This window comes from Hyperolius riggenbachi, chromosome 3 (assembly GCF_040937935.1).
Source record: "Hyperolius riggenbachi isolate aHypRig1 chromosome 3, aHypRig1.pri, whole genome shotgun sequence".
NCBI classification, from domain to species: domain Eukaryota; kingdom Metazoa; phylum Chordata; class Amphibia; order Anura; family Hyperoliidae; genus Hyperolius; species Hyperolius riggenbachi.
The window spans coordinates 385,428,815-385,447,216 of NC_090648.1; the positions used below are offsets into that span (position 1 = coordinate 385,428,815).

At 43.2% G+C, this 18,402-nt stretch overlaps 1 protein-coding gene across 1 annotated transcript in view; it reads left to right on the forward strand.

The window, feature by feature from the left end:
* LOC137562352 (epidermal growth factor receptor kinase substrate 8-like) overlaps window positions 1–18,402 on the forward strand; it is a 132,704-nt gene that overhangs the window by 76,348 nt on the left and 37,954 nt on the right. The window contains exon 4 of the mRNA XM_068273688.1: window positions 9,702–9,845. Coding sequence (XP_068129789.1) covers window positions 9,702–9,845 — 144 coding nt within the window. The remainder of the gene's footprint in view (window positions 1–9,701; window positions 9,846–18,402) is intronic.

Here is an 18,402-nt window from a genome sequence, read left to right on the forward strand (position 1 = left end):
TTAGGGACAGTCACACAGCCACAGGTCACAAGTAGATCGGCCTTCTTACTAGTTACCAGCCGCTCTTCCAGGGGGTAACAGGGACCAGGAGAACACACAGGCAAAGAGAGCCCAGAAAGCCGACTCCCCCATGGATGCCGTACACTGACAGCCTGCAGTACCACTACAGGACATCAGGTGTCATCACACGCTGGTGACGTGATGACTTGACTTCTGACGCAGGCAACCCAGGAGGAGTCAAGGAACGTGATTGCGCTGTAATTTTCCTCTTCCATTTGGCTGCACCATGTGTCACCAGCTCCCTAGCGGCTATGTCCTTCTGCCTGCGCCCCCATTCTTCTACTTGCCGACAGTCCAAGGATAGGTTCGCACACCAGCTTCTCCAAAGAGCCAAAAGGTAGTTTTATTTCACCATAATGTGTCAACACAGAGTATGACAATTGTTTCGGGGCCACAAGGGGTCCCCTTCCTCAGATAAGTGCAGACAAACATTTCGCTATGAAGTGCACACCACATTAAATACATGCAAAGACTAAAGCAGGACAACCCACTGAGGCTGGGCACACACCCACTCATTAGAATATAAACATGTAAACATGTAATGAACATGTAAACATGTACTACATGGGGCTATCAATGCTACTGATACATGTTAAACACAAACTGAACAACTGTGCACATTATGTATACAATGCCCACTAATGGGTCTCCTGGCAAACTTTTGCGGGTTACCAAAGATACACAAAGGTGTAACCCCTTTAAAATATCGTCCGATTATATCAGGATCTGACTCGGTGACCCAACCCATTGCTCAATTCATTGACTTTCATCTTCAACCCATAGTACAATCTCTTCCAGCTTATCTTAAAGACACACAGCACTTTCTCGCTAAATTGAATGGGATCACAGTGCATTTGGATGGCATCATCCTTTGCACAATGGATATCGGCTCTCTTTATACATCCATACCGAACAGAGAAGGCCTCGATGCGGTAAGACACTTCTTTTTACAACAACAACAGAATGTACTTTTGCCGTCTGAATTCATTGTAGCAGGCCTGGAACTCATCCTTACATGTAATTGTTTTAGGTTTGAGAATAATTGATTTAGACAATGTAGGGGAACAGCGATGGGCAGCTCGGCCGCTCTGGCCTATGCCAATCTATTTGTTGGATATTTGGAGGAGACACTTGTGTTTAAGTCGTGGATGTACCTTGCCCACGTGGTTATGTGGGTGAGGTACATTGACGACGTGTTCGTGTTGTGGAGGGGGGGTCGTGCTGACCTCCTTAACTTCATTGAATTTTTGAACTCACTTTTTGTCGGCATTGTTTTCAATCCAGAAATTTCTGACAGTACTGTACCTTTTTTAGATGTCATGGTTTCTAAGACTACGTCTGGCCTGAGTACCACACTATATAGAAAGCCGAATGATCGGAATACTCTGTTAATGTATAATAGTGCTCACCCTAGCCACTTGATGAATGGGTTGCCTGTTTCACAATTTCTCAGAGTACTTAGAATCTGCTCAGATGTACAAGATGCAGAGAATTAAGTGAATAAAATGAAGGTCAGATTCACTAAGAGAGGATACCCTGAACATATTCTGCAAGGGGCAATCACTAAGGCATATGCTATCTTCCAGGGCACAACGATCAAACAGGTTAAGAACAGTATTCCATTTGTACAGGATTTCAGTCCAATGTCTACCATTGTGAGAAGATCAGTTGAGAAGAATTTGTCTATCTTACAATCAGATAAAAATCTAAATCCAGCTCTTAGAGAAAAACCTTTGGTTTCCTATAGGTCAAGTAGGAACATTAGAGATATTTTAGTACAAGCGGATCCATGTGAAAAATATAACAGACAGCAACCTGTATTCTCTGCAAAGAAGGGATGCTACAGATGTTGCAACTGTAAGGCCCCGTTCACACTGCACGCGTTTCCAGCTGCGTTTTGGAAACGCGTGCAGGTGGCCGACACGCACGACATCAGACATTGCATAGAGTGCAATGTCTGATGTTCACACTGCATGCGTTCCGGACCTGTGCGGTCCGGGAACGCATGCTGCACGCATTTTTGTAAAAACGCGTGGCTATCCCATTCACTTTTCAGTGATGGGATCAGCCACGCAACGCACACAAACGCGGATGGCGTACGTTCGCATGCGTTGCGTTCCGCATGCGTGGCCATCTGCGTTTGTGATGTGAACGGGGCCTGATGTGTGCAACTCTCTTATCACAGGTCCTTCTTTTGTGCATCCTAGATCTGGCAAAAAGTTCTTTATGAATCAATACTACAACTGCAACACTGAACATTGTGTCTACTTATTGAAGTGCCCATGTGGCTTGGGTTATGTTGGCAAGACGACTGGGGCCTTTAAGGTCAGATTCCAACGACATAGGAGTGACATTTGGGTTGCAATTAAGGCGAAAATGGAGGGGAAACCTCTTGACTCTACTAAACCTGTAGCAGTTCACTTTGTGGAAATGGGTCACTGAGTTAGTGAATTAAGGGGTCTTGTTATTGATCGTGTAAGGAAACCCAGGAGAGGAGGAGATTGGGACAAACTTTTGTTACAGAAAGAAACATTCTGGATTTATACCATGGATACAGTTACACCTAAGGGACTGAACCAGTTTAATTCCTTTACATGTTTTTTGAATGAAAGATAGCGCTTCTCTCTGCTACCTGCTGATTATTGTCATGTTCTTCTGAGATATGTTTTTTTATGATATGTGATGTAGATTGCGTTTATGATATCTGTACAGTATGCAACTGCACTGTTTTGGTTTGCAGGTCCCCCAGGAGCTACCCTTTTTTTTCCCATTTTATCCCTTTCCGGTCTCCTTCCCTTTTCCTTATTCCCCACCCCGTTACTTTTCCCTTTTCTTTATTCCTTACTTTCCCTCCCATGTTATCCCTTTCTGTACCTGCCTCCCTCCTACCCAGATCATTATTATTGGACATGTGGGTGTGGTCTTATTTGTTACTGTCCCTCACTAAGAATAGTGGCCCTTTTTTACTATGTGTGATGACATCCTTGCATTTCCTAGGATTCAATGGCTGTCATCACTGCTGTCCAGACTGCTTTAGGATTTGGTGTAATCCTCATGCTGCAATATCCATTATTATAGCAGCGAACTTTATGACACGCTCTTTCAGCATGTCTGTTTATTGCGTGTGCGCGTAACCATGGTTACGCGCTCTTTGGTTTGTTTACTGCTAGGATGACACGAGTTCAGGCATGCGTAGGAGGGTCCTAGCTATTGGATCCCACACGCAGTCGTCTGACACGCCCCTTCCTGGCCAGCGGCTCTCTGGCACTTGCTGTAATGCCTTTACGTCACGGGCTCGGTGATTGGCCAGACGTAGCTGAGCGTACCGGAAATACGCAATACGAGCTCCGGCCGCTCGGTATCGTAGCACGGTTAATGTGGGCAGCATGAGTGATCTCCTATGGCGGGAATTGACAGCCAATCAATTGAAATACACTGGTGAGTGACAGCATTGGTTTGCATTACATTTAGGACTATCATATGCTATTAGCAAAAGTTTGCCAGGAGACCCATTAGTGGGCATTGTATACATGATGTGCACAGTTGTTCAGTTTGTGTTTAACATGTATCAGTAGCATTGATCGCCCCATGTAGTACATGTTTACATGCTCATATATTCTAATGAGTGGGTGTGTGCCCAGCCTCAGTGGGTTGACCTGCTTTAGTCTTTGCATGTATTTAATGTGGTGTGCACTTCATAGCGAAATGTTTGTCTGCATTTATCTGAGGAAGGGGACCCCTTGTGGCCCCGAAACAATTGTCATACTCTGTGTTGACACATTATGGTGAATTAAAACTACCTTTTGGCTCTTTGGAGAAGCTGGTGTGCGAACCTATCCTTGGACTGTTTGAAATTATGATAGATGTAGCTTTGCATCTAAGGTTCAGCACCCTCAATATACGGAAAGGTGTGCCGCTCCTAACCATATGACTGCATTCTTCTACTTGCCGGTCTGTGCACAATGCGGTAGCCCTGTCTACACTGCCCAAAAAAGGGCCCTGACTAGTACAAAAGCACTGTTACTACATCATTATCACAGAAAGATATTACTACAAAATATGCATGGAGTCAGTTCAACTAACGAGCAGTAAAATATAGTACTGTGCAGTGATGAGCTACGGATTACTAACGGATGAAATCCGAATGGGTTTCATTCGGATTTCATACTCCTAATTAGTGCACCTGAGCGGCTTGTTTAGTGGGGGTTAAATTTACAGAGAAGCAGTCTTCTTTAATCTGTCCCATGGCGCCTCCCAAGCTACATTCCAATCTGCTGTCATGTGACTATACACTTCCTCCTTCAATCCAGAAGGAGGAAGTGCTTGTAGTCAGATGACCACAGATTGGAACAAAGCGTGAAAGGCGCCGTGGAACGAATTAAAGAAGGCGGCTTTTGAGTAAGTTTAACCCCCACTTAAGCCGCTTAGGTGCATTAATTAGGAGGATGAAATCTGGATGAAATCCGAATGAAACCCATTCGGATTTCATCCGTTAGTAATCCATAGCTCATCACTGGTACTGTGCACACTATTACCATTAGGTACTACAGCTTGATCTTTGATCACTAATTTTATCAGCAGATACGGGGATATCCATGGGGGCAGCATGTGCTCCTGCCTAGGCTAATCTGCACCTAGAATTTTGGGAATGCAGATGTGTGTATTCGCATCATCTTTGGCAGGTGTGGGCCGCCCTCTAGATTAGACACATAGATGGTATACTGGTGGTTTGGACCTATACTGAGGACTAAGTCTGTTCTTTTATGGATGATCTGAATGGCAATGTTTTTAATATTAGGCTGACTCACACTGTGAGCAATAAATCTTTGACTTTTTAGATCTCCAAATAAGAACAGAAGATGTTAAATTGGTGTCCTCTAGTTATAGAAACCTACAAAATGTAATACAGTATTATATGCCACTAGCTGTCACCCCCATCCTAAATTAAAGCAATCACCATTGTAGACTTTCAGAGATCAAGGTGCAATTGCAGCTCAGTTGAGTCCTCCACATAAGAGACCGGATAAAATGTACTCTCATTTTAGAGAGACGATTACTCATAAAATACTTGAGCCCTAGGAAAAAAATGTTGACAGTATTTTCTTAAACATGAGTAAAAAATAGGGATGTAGGGATTGTCTATAAAAGGCAAATAATTCTGAGCTGATGCAGGATGGTTCAAATTCTATATGGAAATGTATGTAGCTCAAAAATGGACCCAATTCCACCTTAGCTGGATTTGATTGATCAATTTTTAAGCTGCATATATTTGCATGCTAAATTTGCATAAACTTGCATTAGCTTGGAATTATTTGCCTATCATTTACCATCCCTACTAGGAAGCACTTGGTATCTATGCCTTTGGTATCTCTCTATTATATCAGAGCAGCTCCCACAATTAAATAGAGGAGGAGGGTCAAAAGCACATAAAGAGCAGTGTTTGGGGAGATGGGTAAACAAAAACACAACGGGGCGTATTCACTAAATACTGGTAAAATTGCCATTTGTAGAGACCATTACTAATATTACAAGTAATGTGCATATTGCTAGTGTAATGCACGCCATGCAACTGGCATAAGTACAGCAAAATTGCTGTGTGCTTCCTAAGCACTGGCAGACAGTTACATTGTACATTGTATAGTTTGATGTCCCCATCTGTATCCCATTTATTTTGTATGGTGCTAGACTATTGGTATGACCAAAATGCATGACTTTACATTTTTCAACATTGAATTGTATCTGCCATTTATGGGCCCATATAGCCATCTTATCCAGATCCTGTTGCAGAATGTCACTATCTTCCTGAGAGTTAATGGTTCTGGATTGATGCATACTTTTGTATCTGCAAATATAGCAATATTGCTTTCTACTGCATCTACTAACTAGGTCATTAATAAATACATTGAAGAGCATTGGACCCAGTAGTGACCCCTGTGGGACCCCACTGCTAACAGTCACCCATTTTGAATACGATCCATTGATCACAACTCTTTGTTTTCTGTCCATTAGCCAGTTTCCTATCCATACACACAGACTCTTCCCCAGTCCTTGCATCCTCAACTTTTGCACCAGAGTGTTGTGGGGAACGGTGTTTAAGGCCTTTGCAAAGTCCAAGTATATCACATCTACTGCATTCCCAATATGCATATTAGCGTTCAGTACCTCATAAATGCTGAGCATGTTAGTCAAACAGGACCTGCCTTTAGTAAACCCATGCTGATGCTGATAAATAAGATTTTCTACTATGAAGTATTGTATAGTATCTCTTAGTAACCCCTCAAACAGTTTGCACACAACTGATGTTAAGCTTACAGGTCTATAATTTTCCGGATCTGATTTCTTGCCCTTCTTAAATAATAGGAAAACGTGGGCTGTATGCCAATCTATTGGAACTCTGCCAGTTGAGTCACTAAAGATAAGATAAAAGGGTGTATTGATAACTGAACTTAATTCCCTTAGGACCCGAGGATGTATGCCATCTGGGCCAGGTGCCTTATCTATTTTTAATTTATGTAGTCTTGCCTTCACTTCTTCCTGCGTAAAGTATTTAATATTACAATTAGAAGATTGAGACCCTTCCGCATCTGTAATTTGCAACAGCGATGTTTCCCTTGTGAAGACAGAAGCAAATAAATTATTTAATAGCCTTCCCTTGGTCATGCACCATTGAGTTTCCATCCTCCTATTTTAGGAGTGCAATACAGTCGACCTTTCTTTTTTTCGTTTATTTCTTTTTTTTTTTCTTTTTTTTTTAAGAGTTGAAGTACTTGTAAAACTTCTTTGGGTTAGATGTGATATCCCTAGTGATTTGATTTTCAGCTTCAATCTTTGCCAGCCTAATTTATTTTGTACAACTTTTATGGCACTTCTTATAATTGCTTAATGCAGCCTCTGCCCCCTCCTGTTTTAGGACCTTATAGTCATTCTTTTTCCACTTAATTTTATCTCTAACCTTTCTATTCATCCATAGAGGCCTTTTTTTTATTCCTAGATGTTTTGTTTCCATATGGGATATATTTACTACAATATTGATTGAAAATCATTTTAAAAGCTTGCCATTTGCCTTCAGTGTCCTTCCCTTGTAGTACATTATCCCACTTCACCAAACTTGGTGCCTGCCTGAGTTGATTGAACTTTGCTTTTATAAAATTCATAGTTTTAGTTGTCCCGATGCTCCACGACCTATCAGTCACCAGATCAAATGTTAAGTTGTGATCACTATTTCCCAAATGTTCTTGAACCTGCACATTTGATACATTATCTGATCTATTTTGAACGATCAAATCCAGTAAGCATCCCCCCTAGTTGGTTCAGTTACCATTTGATTCGGTTGATTGGGAGAACAAAGAAGCGGAATTCCGGGCACCTTCCGTCCAATCTGTTTATTAGCAGTGACATCAAATTAGATGGCTTGTGTATGGCACATCCATATGGTGGATACTCAGATGATGGTGAGATGGAGGTGGGGGGGGGGGGGCACCGGGCACCAGATGGGGCTTGCGACGGCCGTTTCGCGTCTCACCGGACGCTTGGTCACGCTGCGCTCCAATACAGAGGCGAAATGCGGATTTCCGGAAAAAATGCGGGGATAGTCCCCGCCTCTTCCGGATTCCGCACACGCCATTGGTGAGAGGAGATATGTGGGGCAGTCCTACCAGCGGAAACGTCTAGCTACCATCACCTAACTACATTACCCATACAGCAATGCGGATACAATCCATGGGAGGGGTGTAGGCTTTCGCCACGCCCTGCTTGGCTGTCACTCATTCTGGACTGCCACTCCCCTTGATCCGCGCTGTCCCATGACCACTGTATGCATTTTAACAGTATACCATGACACGGGCATGTAGGAATGCAATGCTAAATTCATTCCATTGCTATTCAGTGGTGCGGTGCGAGACGTCACCAACTGGTGGTATCCTTATTTATGTGCATAAAAAGTGCATAATAAGTGCATAAGTGACACATGATTAAAAGGAAGAGTAAATTAAAATCCGGGCTATTCAGACCCAGCTGCAGCCAAACAAGCCCAACTGTTCAAGTACTTAAATAGTGGCACTGGACTATACTGCCCATTCGTGACCTATAGCTGTTCAAGACTACCGGGGGCTAAGCGGTTAAAGGGAAACAGCAGGAGCATGGCGGGGCGGTGAAAGGGCATGAAGGACCCTAATTCCACCTCCATCAGACCAGCACTGATCATTAACATTGACAGACTTCATAAGGATCAAGGGGACAGTGAACAATCATAATTCTCCATAACATACTGATATTTATCACACCATACTGGCCCGCTGTGCAGATCCTCAGGGATCCAACATGCAGGCCAATTCGATTTTGTCATTGAGGCCTGCTGGCCCCATTGCTTCAGTCCGCAGTATGATGCATGTTTCCCTCCTTAAAAGGAGTTTGTCCCTATCCCCTCCCCTTCTGGGGACCTCGATCCTGTCCAGAACTGCAAACTTTAGTCCATTGCAGCTGCCCCCATGTTCGTCCCTCATGTGGGAGACCAATCTGGTGCAGCTCTTCCCAGCTTTGATTGTACTGGTATGTTCCCCAATGCGTTTCTTAATAGATCTCGTTGTTTGACCAATGTAATACCTTTTACAAGGACAGAATAGAACATACACTACATAATCAGTTTGACATGTGATTGCAATCGCATTTCAATTTCCACCATGCGATTGAGCTACCATACTGATTATAGTACAGCTCAATCGCATCCAAAACGCGGCAAGACGATTGCGCTTGGACCAAAATCGCATCGCAATCGGATCGCACTAATGGAAATGGCTGCTGCAGTTTCCATTAGTTTAATGTACCTTGCAGTTTGCGATCAGAATCAAATCGCAGGGTAGTGGAAAAAGGCCCTTAGACCTGAGCACGTTCCTTTTTGTTTTATATTTTATTTATGTGCATATATACACAGTTGTGCTACGGATCTGCGCTCCACGTACGTCTAGTGATTCCACTATTTCCTATGTGCATTACTCGTGTTATTTTTACTAGCAAAGAGTGTATGTTTACCTTAAAATGTGAGATGGCAGTTACCTATAAGTTTATTAAGAATTAATGTTTGTTACCACTGTTCATTAACCTGAAAGGACCCGTTTCCACTAGCCATGGTGTGATGCGATAATCGCTTCAAATCGCAAGCAAACTGAAACCAATACAAGTCAATGGAGTAGTTTTTACCAGCAGAGTAGACAATGGAGTAGAATTTACCTATGCGACGCAGGGGAAATTATGGATAGCGTGCTGCAGATTTTCAAACTCTAGTAGAAATGGGCCCTAAGTAATCTATGTGTAGGTTTAGGATGGGAGAACAATCATCTTAGTGATGTTTTTATAATGACTCTTTTATAGGAATGATGTGTTCTAGGAATAGCTCTCTGTGGTAGTGATGTTTTAGTAATGTCTTTCTCTTGCAGTGATGCTATTAGCATATTGCTCTGTGATAGTAATATTGTAGCAATGATTGTCTATAGTTGTGATTAAAGATGTGCGAATATGGCCATTGTCACATTGTCGCACAAATGAGAATGTTTGCAAAAATATATTTGCACAAAAATATAAATGCACTTTTAAATCTATGGGCACGATGATGATGGTAACTCTCCTTTGGGTTTCATCTCTTCAAGGTTGTTGATGACAGAAAACAATGGTGGAAGGTCCGTAATTCCAGTGGCTCCTGCGGTTTTGTGCCAAACAACATCTTGGGCTTTGTGAAAGCTGAAGAGCCGTCATTGGCCCGTTCTGACCCAGTCTACAGCCAAACCATTCAGGTAAGAGATCCCTGAAAGCAATTCATTTTGTCTTATCATATATTTTATGAATTTATATTTCTGGAAGGTTTCAGTTTTATAATTTTAACCCCTTTAGTGTAGATCTTAATTTCCAGCCCTGATAGATCTCTAACCTGATAGATTTATTTTTACAGGGAGCCTTTCCAACGCATTGTTGTAGTATGAAAGGAAGAGAAAGCAAGGCACTGCTTTCTTACAAGCACTTTATTGTGGAATTGGTAGATGGGTGGGAGGTGGGGCGGACAAAGATGCCTGTCAGCTGTTTCACGAACTAGTCACTTCTTCAGAGGCAGTAACATGCAATGATGGAAGAGGTCAGCCTTTCTTGTGTATGACCAGCACACACCTATCAGGTTTGTAAACTTATGCCGAGTCTTTGCTCAGCCATTTATGATATTGTGTGCAAATGGAGGTGTAAGTGATCAGCTCTCACTAATCTCTGATGTGGGCATGTGGCAGAGTTATCCAAGTCCAAACTCTTTATCTGGCACTTTAGAGTACAGCTGTAGCTTCTGTAGTTCAGCATGCATGGCAAGAGTGACCAAGCAGCATGCACAGCAAGAGTGGTAGAGCAGCATACATACAGTGAAAAGAGGGGAGGCCAGCACTGCACGAACTCATGTTTATTTTGGCAACTTGCACTCACAGGTGGATAGACAGATGTTGCAGGAGTTCAAAAAGACATGTGGGTACCTGGTGCTATAGACCAGCCAACAGCTTGCACCCTCCTGTGCTTGTTCACAGCATTTATAATATGTATTTTTTTATTTTACTGACTGTAGATTTAAAGGTACACCTTCTTCTAACTATATTTTTATAAACTAAATCCTGAAGAAGTGAACCTTGTTTCACAAAATGCTTTGAATGTACGATAAATTAAATGCAGCCTATGTCATTAAATCTTTACTCACCTCTCAAAAGTATCTCATCTTCTCTTTAGCCCAACCTCCTTTGCAATCTAATACTACTTAGAATGCGGAGTCTATTATCATTATTATTATTATTGTAATTTTTTGAAATGATTTAATTGCATCCATTGGGCTATCACAATCTGTGAGCGCTCAGGGTTTTGCTTCTATGGAAACCTTACCTTCCAATGAATGGAGTTTACCAATGTGCTACCACATTGTCACTGTGTTGTAGCTCAGTTGACTAGACATATTGTATGGTACTAGTAGTAGGAAAAGAACACCTCAAAAATATACCGCCCCAAACTGGAATAGGCAAATAATCAATCCATCTTTATTGAAAAATCACATAAAAACAATTAATGACCAAAATTCAGGAGGTGGGCCAAATAAGACGAGATTGACACGAATATACCGTAGCAAGTAATAGCACGGGGGCCCTTTAAGGGAATACATAAGGTGCTAATAGTGCATAAAGTCCCATGATATTTATGTAGTACAAACAATTGTGCAAATGAGCAAACTTGTAATAAATATCACAAAGTGCAAATGATAATGAAAACAATGAAGCAAAATAAAAAGAAAGCTTTGAGCATCAGCAAACAGTAACGACACAAATAAGTGCAATAAGGATGGCCAAGAATGGAATGAACAGACAGTGAATATAAAGTAAGAATAAGAAAGGATCCCTCCCATGACAAGCCCTTACCTCCGCTATCGCGATTTGCGGTACCTCAGAGCACTTATTGTATATAGTATGGTAGTTTAAAATGATATCATGGTAAACTGCTCCAACACTATTGAACTCCCTACCTCCACCCGTTAGGGCAGCCCCCTCCTTCAACATCTTCAAGAACCCCCTCAAAACTCACCTTTTCACTCTGGCCTACCACCCCTCACAAGTGCTCTAAACCCGCAGCTGAACTCTGGTCGCCTACCTTTCCTGTCCCTACCTCTCATGTCCCTACCTCTCCCTCTAGATTGTAAGCCTTTGGGCAGGGTCCTCCTCCTTTTGTGTCCTATCTGATCATGCACCTCCATTACTGTGCACCCATGCTATGCATCTGAGTGAACCTAACTTGCCTAATCTCCATGCTCCATCCAGTGACTGACTAAGCATTACCTTGTATTCATACTGTGCTGTGTGATCTGGTCTTTCTTGTATTCCTGTATTGTCATATTGCTGTATGTCACCCCTAAATATTGTCTGTAACCTAAAATAATGTCCAGTGCTGCGTAATATGTTGGCTCTTTATAAATACAATAAATAAATAAGCCAAAACGGCCAATAATCTATTACAGGAGTGATTGCTGCCTCACACCAAGAGTTCTGAGCACTGGATAAGTATCTTATATCTATGGCAATGGTAGTGTTAGTGGCAGTGGTAGTGGCCAGCCAAAGAGGTCTCGCCAAGCTAAAGGTCTGAGAGCTAAGGAAGGCAGCCTGTAAGTGATCAGGTAGATGAGAAGAAGCAGAGAAGGGGTGTGATGTATACGCAGTCACTCTCCAATTCCTGTTCCCTTTGCCGCAGTTTACCATTCAGCCTTAGAGGGATTCCTGAAGGCAGTCAGCACTGCAAGCAATCCTTTTGGATTGATTGGCGAGTCCACACACAGTCCAATTTTGATTGTATGTACAATCTGTGGCCTCATATAGACCAGGTTGCTGCCACCAATTCGCAACTAAGCGTGCAAATACGCGAAGTCTAACTTTAGCTAAAACCTGTAGGAAAAAAAGAGTCAATTCACAACCTTTCTAGAGATAGCAAAACTAACAATATTAATATTTTTTTTCATTGACCAAAAGGTTTATTGAATAAAAAAAGGGGGCATTACAGAGTATACAAAATGTACAAACAGGTACAAGCAGTTGTGATATCTGAAAAGTACATATAAATTTACAGAGTCTTAAAGACAACATGCATCAAGTGAACACAGTACCAAGTGTGCGAAAAGGATTTAATATAAAGTGTATTAAAGTGAACCTCTGGACTAAAAATCAACTCAGCAGCACTGAAAAGGCTTGGTGTTTCTTTAACAGTTTCACAGCATCACAACTTTGTTTCTCTTATACAAGCCTCATTTTTAGCTGCACAGAAGAAAACTGCCCGGGCTTTTTTCCCCTGATGCTGTGCAAAGCATGATGGGATTTCTGATGTTGTTGTTCTCGTTCTGCTGTTTTGGTGCAATTTTTTTTTTACACTTTGAATTTGACATTTGAAGCCTAGCGTGTGCAGCTGGGAGGGGTAATCAGGACACAGGACAGTTGGAATGGTGTCTCCTGCTCCTTGTCACCTCCTTTCAACCAAAAAGATGGCTGCCCCATGACAAAGATGGCAGCCCCCATGAATCACAAACATTTGCCTGTTCTTTTAAAACAAGGTGGGTAAGAGATTATATTACCTATCTATTCTAATTAACATAACTAATGTAACTTGATGACAATATGTTTGTTTAGGCTGAAGTTCCCCTTTAAGTAGAGTGTACCCAAATGTCCTATCCTGTGGATTCTAAGGCCTGCACAAGAAGGAAGGTGAGAGGCTGTGGGGTTAGAGGATAGGAAACAAGTGAGTCACCACTTGTTTAATGGGCGGAGTTCTCCAGAAAGAAGCAAGATAGTCAGGCAGAAAGACCGGAAGCGGGAGGCATTAGCTTGTAAGGTTCCTATAAGTAGATGACAGGCTAATCAGGTAGTATTGTTCGTCCATCTATCCCAGATTTTATTAAATTTAGAAGGACAACCCCTATGCTGATATACTAATTTTTTTAAAGGGAGAGAATTTTTAACCTTAGTTTTCCAGTCAAGAAACGTGGGGAGAGTGGGGGATAGCCATCTAAATGCTATACACAATTTGAGCATGAATAAAGTCTCCAATAGAAAGTATTTGTCAAACTTATTTATGTCTTGGTCATATATGTTGAGGATACAGCTTTTAATATCCAAGGAGGCCGGGGAACCCATGGTATCATGAAGGAAGTTCACAACTTGTTTACACAGGTCGGCAATTGGGGGACAAAGCCATAGAAGATGTAGAAAGGAGGGGTCGGACAGTGCACATTTAGGGCAGGAGTTTGTGGTGTTCTGAGCATATTTTGAGATGCGGCTGGGGGTGAGGTAGCTTTGGTGGATTATATAAAGTTGGGACAGGCGGTCTCTAATGCTGGGAGATACGTAGCGAGTGGCTAGCAGGCAGTCTTCCCATTCTTCCTCATCTAGTTGGACATCCAGTTGTAACCATTTTCCTTTGGAATTTTCCACTCTTGGGCCTGAGATCTGTTCATTAAGTGTATTGTATAGGATACCGATATGGTGAGGAAGAGGGCCGTCTTTAAGGAAATCCATAAGGGTTGAGTTTTCAGTGAGTGGGAGTCCATTAGGGAATTGGGAACCCAGGGCATGTCTCAATTGTAGATACATATAGTGGAATTGCGGGGGAAGTGAATATTGACTTTGGAGGTCAGTGTAGGGAAGGAGGGTTGATTGCTTGATTATTTGACCCATGTAGTGGATACCCCTGTCTGCCCAGCGATTGGCATTATTGAGTTTAAGTAATTCAGGAAGTTTAGGGTTGTGCCACAGGGGAGTGTAGGATTCCCAGACCGGGGAGGACATCAATCTATTTGCAGTGCGCCAGATTTTGGAGGCTTGGAGTAGAATAGTATTTGAGGGGGATTAAGAGGTAAGCGTGCCCTTCAATAGAGCAAAAGGTAAGTTGTTGGAGCTGTCTGTGGAGGAAAAGCCAAGCAAATCTGGTGATTGCAGAGAGTTTGTTACAAACCAGTGGGCTAGCTGTTCTAGTTGGGAGGCGATATAGTACAAATGTGGGGATGGTAAAGCTATTCCACCCAGGGAGGTAGGGCATTGTAATATTGCATGTCTGAGTTTGGCCCGGGATTTATTCCATACTATAGATAGGAAAAGGGATCTGAGTTTATTGAAGAAGAGTAAAGGTAGATGTACAGGCGAGTTGTGTAGTATGTAGAGGATTTTTGGCATGAGAACCATTTTAATTAGGTTAGTTCGACCCATAACAGATAAAGGTAGTTTTGTCCAAGAGGATAGTTTATTTTGAGTGAGTGATAGTAAGGGAGTGACATTGTCCTGATAGTATTTAGCTATTGAGGCTTGGACTACTACTCCAAGATATTTGAAGGATGTGACTGGTTGAAGGGGGCATGTTAGCGAGGAGGCCGAGATCTCCAGACCGTCAAGAGAGAGAATAGCAGATTTGTTCCAGTTGATTGATAAACCTGAATATTCCCCCATTTCAGTAATCAGTTCAAAAGAAGTGTTGAGGGAATTATGGGGGTCTGCTAGGTATAGGATAGTGTCATCAGCGTATTGACTGATCTTCTCCTCGGTGTTGCCTATTTTAAAACCTTCTATTCGTGGGTCTGCTCGGATCTTACATGCCAGTGGTTCGGCAGAGAGGGCATATAGTAAGGGCGAGAGGGGACAGCCTTGTCTGGTCCCCCGGCCTATAGGGAAAGGGTCTGAGATATTTGAGTTGGTGCAGATCTGGGCCATAGGGTTTGTGTAAAGGATTTGCACCCATCTGATGAAATTATCACCGAACCCAAACCTGGAAAGTGTGGCTAGTAAGAACGGCCATTCTACGGCATCAAATGCCTTAGCGGCGTCCAAAGAGACCACAATTCTGTTGCCTTTGTTTATATGGTTGGCTTGGAGATTTGCATATAGCCTTCTAATATTAAGAGAAGTTTTTTTGCCTGGCATGAAGCCAGTTTGATCATCGTGGATAAGGGATAGAATGACTTTGCTCAGTCGTGCAGCTAGTATTTTGGCCAGAGTTTTAACGTCAGTTGGGAGTAGGGAGATGGGCCGGTAGGAGTCACATAGTGATAAATCTTTTCCAGGTTTGGGGATCAGAATGATAAGGGCGGTACGCATGGAGGCCGGGAAGATGCCCTGCTTGAAGGAAAATTGGAATGTCTGGAGGAGAGGGGATGAAATAGTTTCAGAAAATCTCTTAAGAACTTCACTAGGGATACCATCTATTCCAGGGGCTTTTTTATTGGGGAGCGAATGGAGAGCAAGTTCTAGTTCCTCTAAGGAGATGGGTGCATCCAGTAATTCTACTTGTTCTGGGGTGAGGCGGGGGAGAGAAATTTCAGATAAGAAGATCTCGGCCTCCTCGCGTGTAAAAGCAGATTTAGCAGTGTATAAATCTTGAAAGTAGGTGGCAAAGCACTTATTAATTAATACTGGACCAGTGATTATTGAGGACTTTTCGTCTTTAATGCTGCTGATAAAGCCTGTAGAGTTTCTATCCCTGGCCATTCTGGCCAGTATTGTACCAGTTTTTTCACCCTGTTCATAGAATGTTTGTTTGTAGAAAAAGGCTTTGGCTTGTGCTTTCCCCTTTAATATACCGGAAAGATGAGCTTGTTCCTTTTTCCAGGCTCTCTCATTCACCTGAAATATAAGCTTGTTCTAGTAACGGAATGTTAACCTGGAGTTCAGAAATAGATTTATTGGTTTCTTTTTTATAATGTGACACCGCACTTATGAGGAGGCCTCGTAGGTAGGGTTTAAAGGTATTCCAGATGAGTGCTTTATCATTTTCCTCTCTGTGTATGTGGAAAAAAGATGCCAGTTTATCAATTAGCCAATCGTCTGAGGTGAACAGAGATAACCAGAAGGGGTTAAATTTCCAAATAAATTGCATGGGTGAATCATCCCAGGATATTGTCATGCAGATTGGAGAGTGATCGGAAACTATACGGGGGAGGAACTCCGTGGACATTATTACCGGCAGCAAATTCTTGGAGACAAAGAAGTAATCCAGTCTGGATAGAGTATTGTAGGAGGTTAAAAAGCATGAGTAGTGTTTGGATAAGGGATGTAGATGTCGCCAGACATCAACCAGGGACATCTCAGACATTAAATGGGCAAAGGCAGTTGGTTTGTTCAGTGCAGCAGGAAATCTGTCCATGGCGGGGTTGCAGACCATAGTAACCTCCTGAGCGATAATCCCGAGCTGAGCTCGGGGTATATCGCGCAGGAGGATTTCTCAGGCCCTGGTGGGCCGATTTGCATATTTTTTTTTTGTTACACGCAGCTAGCACTTTGCTAGCTGCGTGTAACTTCCGCTCGCCGCCGATCCGCCGCCGCTCGCCGTGCCGCGCAGCCCCCCCTCCTCCCCGACCCCTTGCGCAGCCTGGCCAATCAGGCCAGGCAGCGCTGAGGGGTGGATCGGGACTCCCTCTGACGTCACGACGTCATCCCGCCCCGTCGCCATGGCGACCGGGGAAGCCCAGCAGGAAATCCCGTTCTGAACGGGATTTCCTGCTTACTCTGATCGCCGAAGGCGATCGGAGTGGGTGGGGGGATGCCGCTGCGCTGCGGCTATCATGTAGCGAGCCCTGGGCTTGCTACATGATTTAAAAAACAAAAAATTTAAAAAAATAGTGCTGCGCCACCTCCTGGGCGGTATAATTGTATCGCCCAGAGGGTTAAAATCGCCCACCCAGATACTAGGACATAGGGGTAATGTTGATGTAAAGGCCAGACCTTCTTTTAGGAGTAGTGAGGAGTAAGGGGGAGGAATGTAGAAGGTGAGTAAAGATATAGGCTTGTTGTATAACAGGCCGTGTAAAAAAATGTATCTGCCGTATTGGTCAATTTTGACAGAGTGGGATTGAAAAGGGACAGACTTCCTGATGAGAACAGATATTCCCCTAGAGTATTGAGAAAACTCAGTGGTATGCCCTGCCCACCCACTGTCTTTCCAGTGTTTTTAATTTGCTGCCTGTAATATGAGTCTCAATTAGAATGAGGATATCTGGCTTCTTTTTGTTCACTTAGTTCAAGGCAGTGGAGCGCTTGATAGAATCATTTAATCCCCTCACATTCCAACATATTATATTTAGGTTATTGGTGTTACTAGCCATCTAAAGAGCAGAGTGGGTATGTGAAGGGAACATCGGGGTAGAGAGAAAGGAGCAAGGGTATACATCATGTTAACATTATACTGGAACTGTGTTGTAGAGAGCAGGATTCTTATATGGTCAATGGGTAACTTAGAAAGCAACATAACCAACAAAAACAGACCACCTCCGTAGTAAAGTCGGGATAGAATGAGATTGTGGTACTTTCATATGTAATGGTGCCCTTTTCACGCGCAGCGCGCAGAACTGCGTCTCGGTCACGGTAATTTAAAAGTTTAAAAATAAAAGTGCGAGGTGGCTGACCTGGAGCTGGGATTTTGGGGGAGATCCTGTGGGCCCGTTCAACCACAAAGACGTGGGAGAAGATTTCACTGCCAAAGAGAGACTTCAGCAGCTCCTCTGTGAACTGCTCCGGGGTAGTGCCTTCGGCCTTCTCAGGCAGGCCTACGATTCTAACGTTGGAGCGCCTTTGGCGGTTCTCCTGGTCTTCCTGGCGGTCCGATGTGGACTTTGCTGTCTTTTGTACCTGGCCTATCTCCTTTTGGAGCGGGCGTACTGTGTCCTCCAGGTCGCTAATGCATTTTTCGGATTCGCACACACGGTCCTTTAAGGCGCCCAGGTCTTGTCGGAGAAAGGTAACGTCCGCCCGGACTGAGCCCAGAGTGGTGGTAATGGCGGCCAAACTGGCTTGGCAGTCTGTAATGGCTGTAAGCACT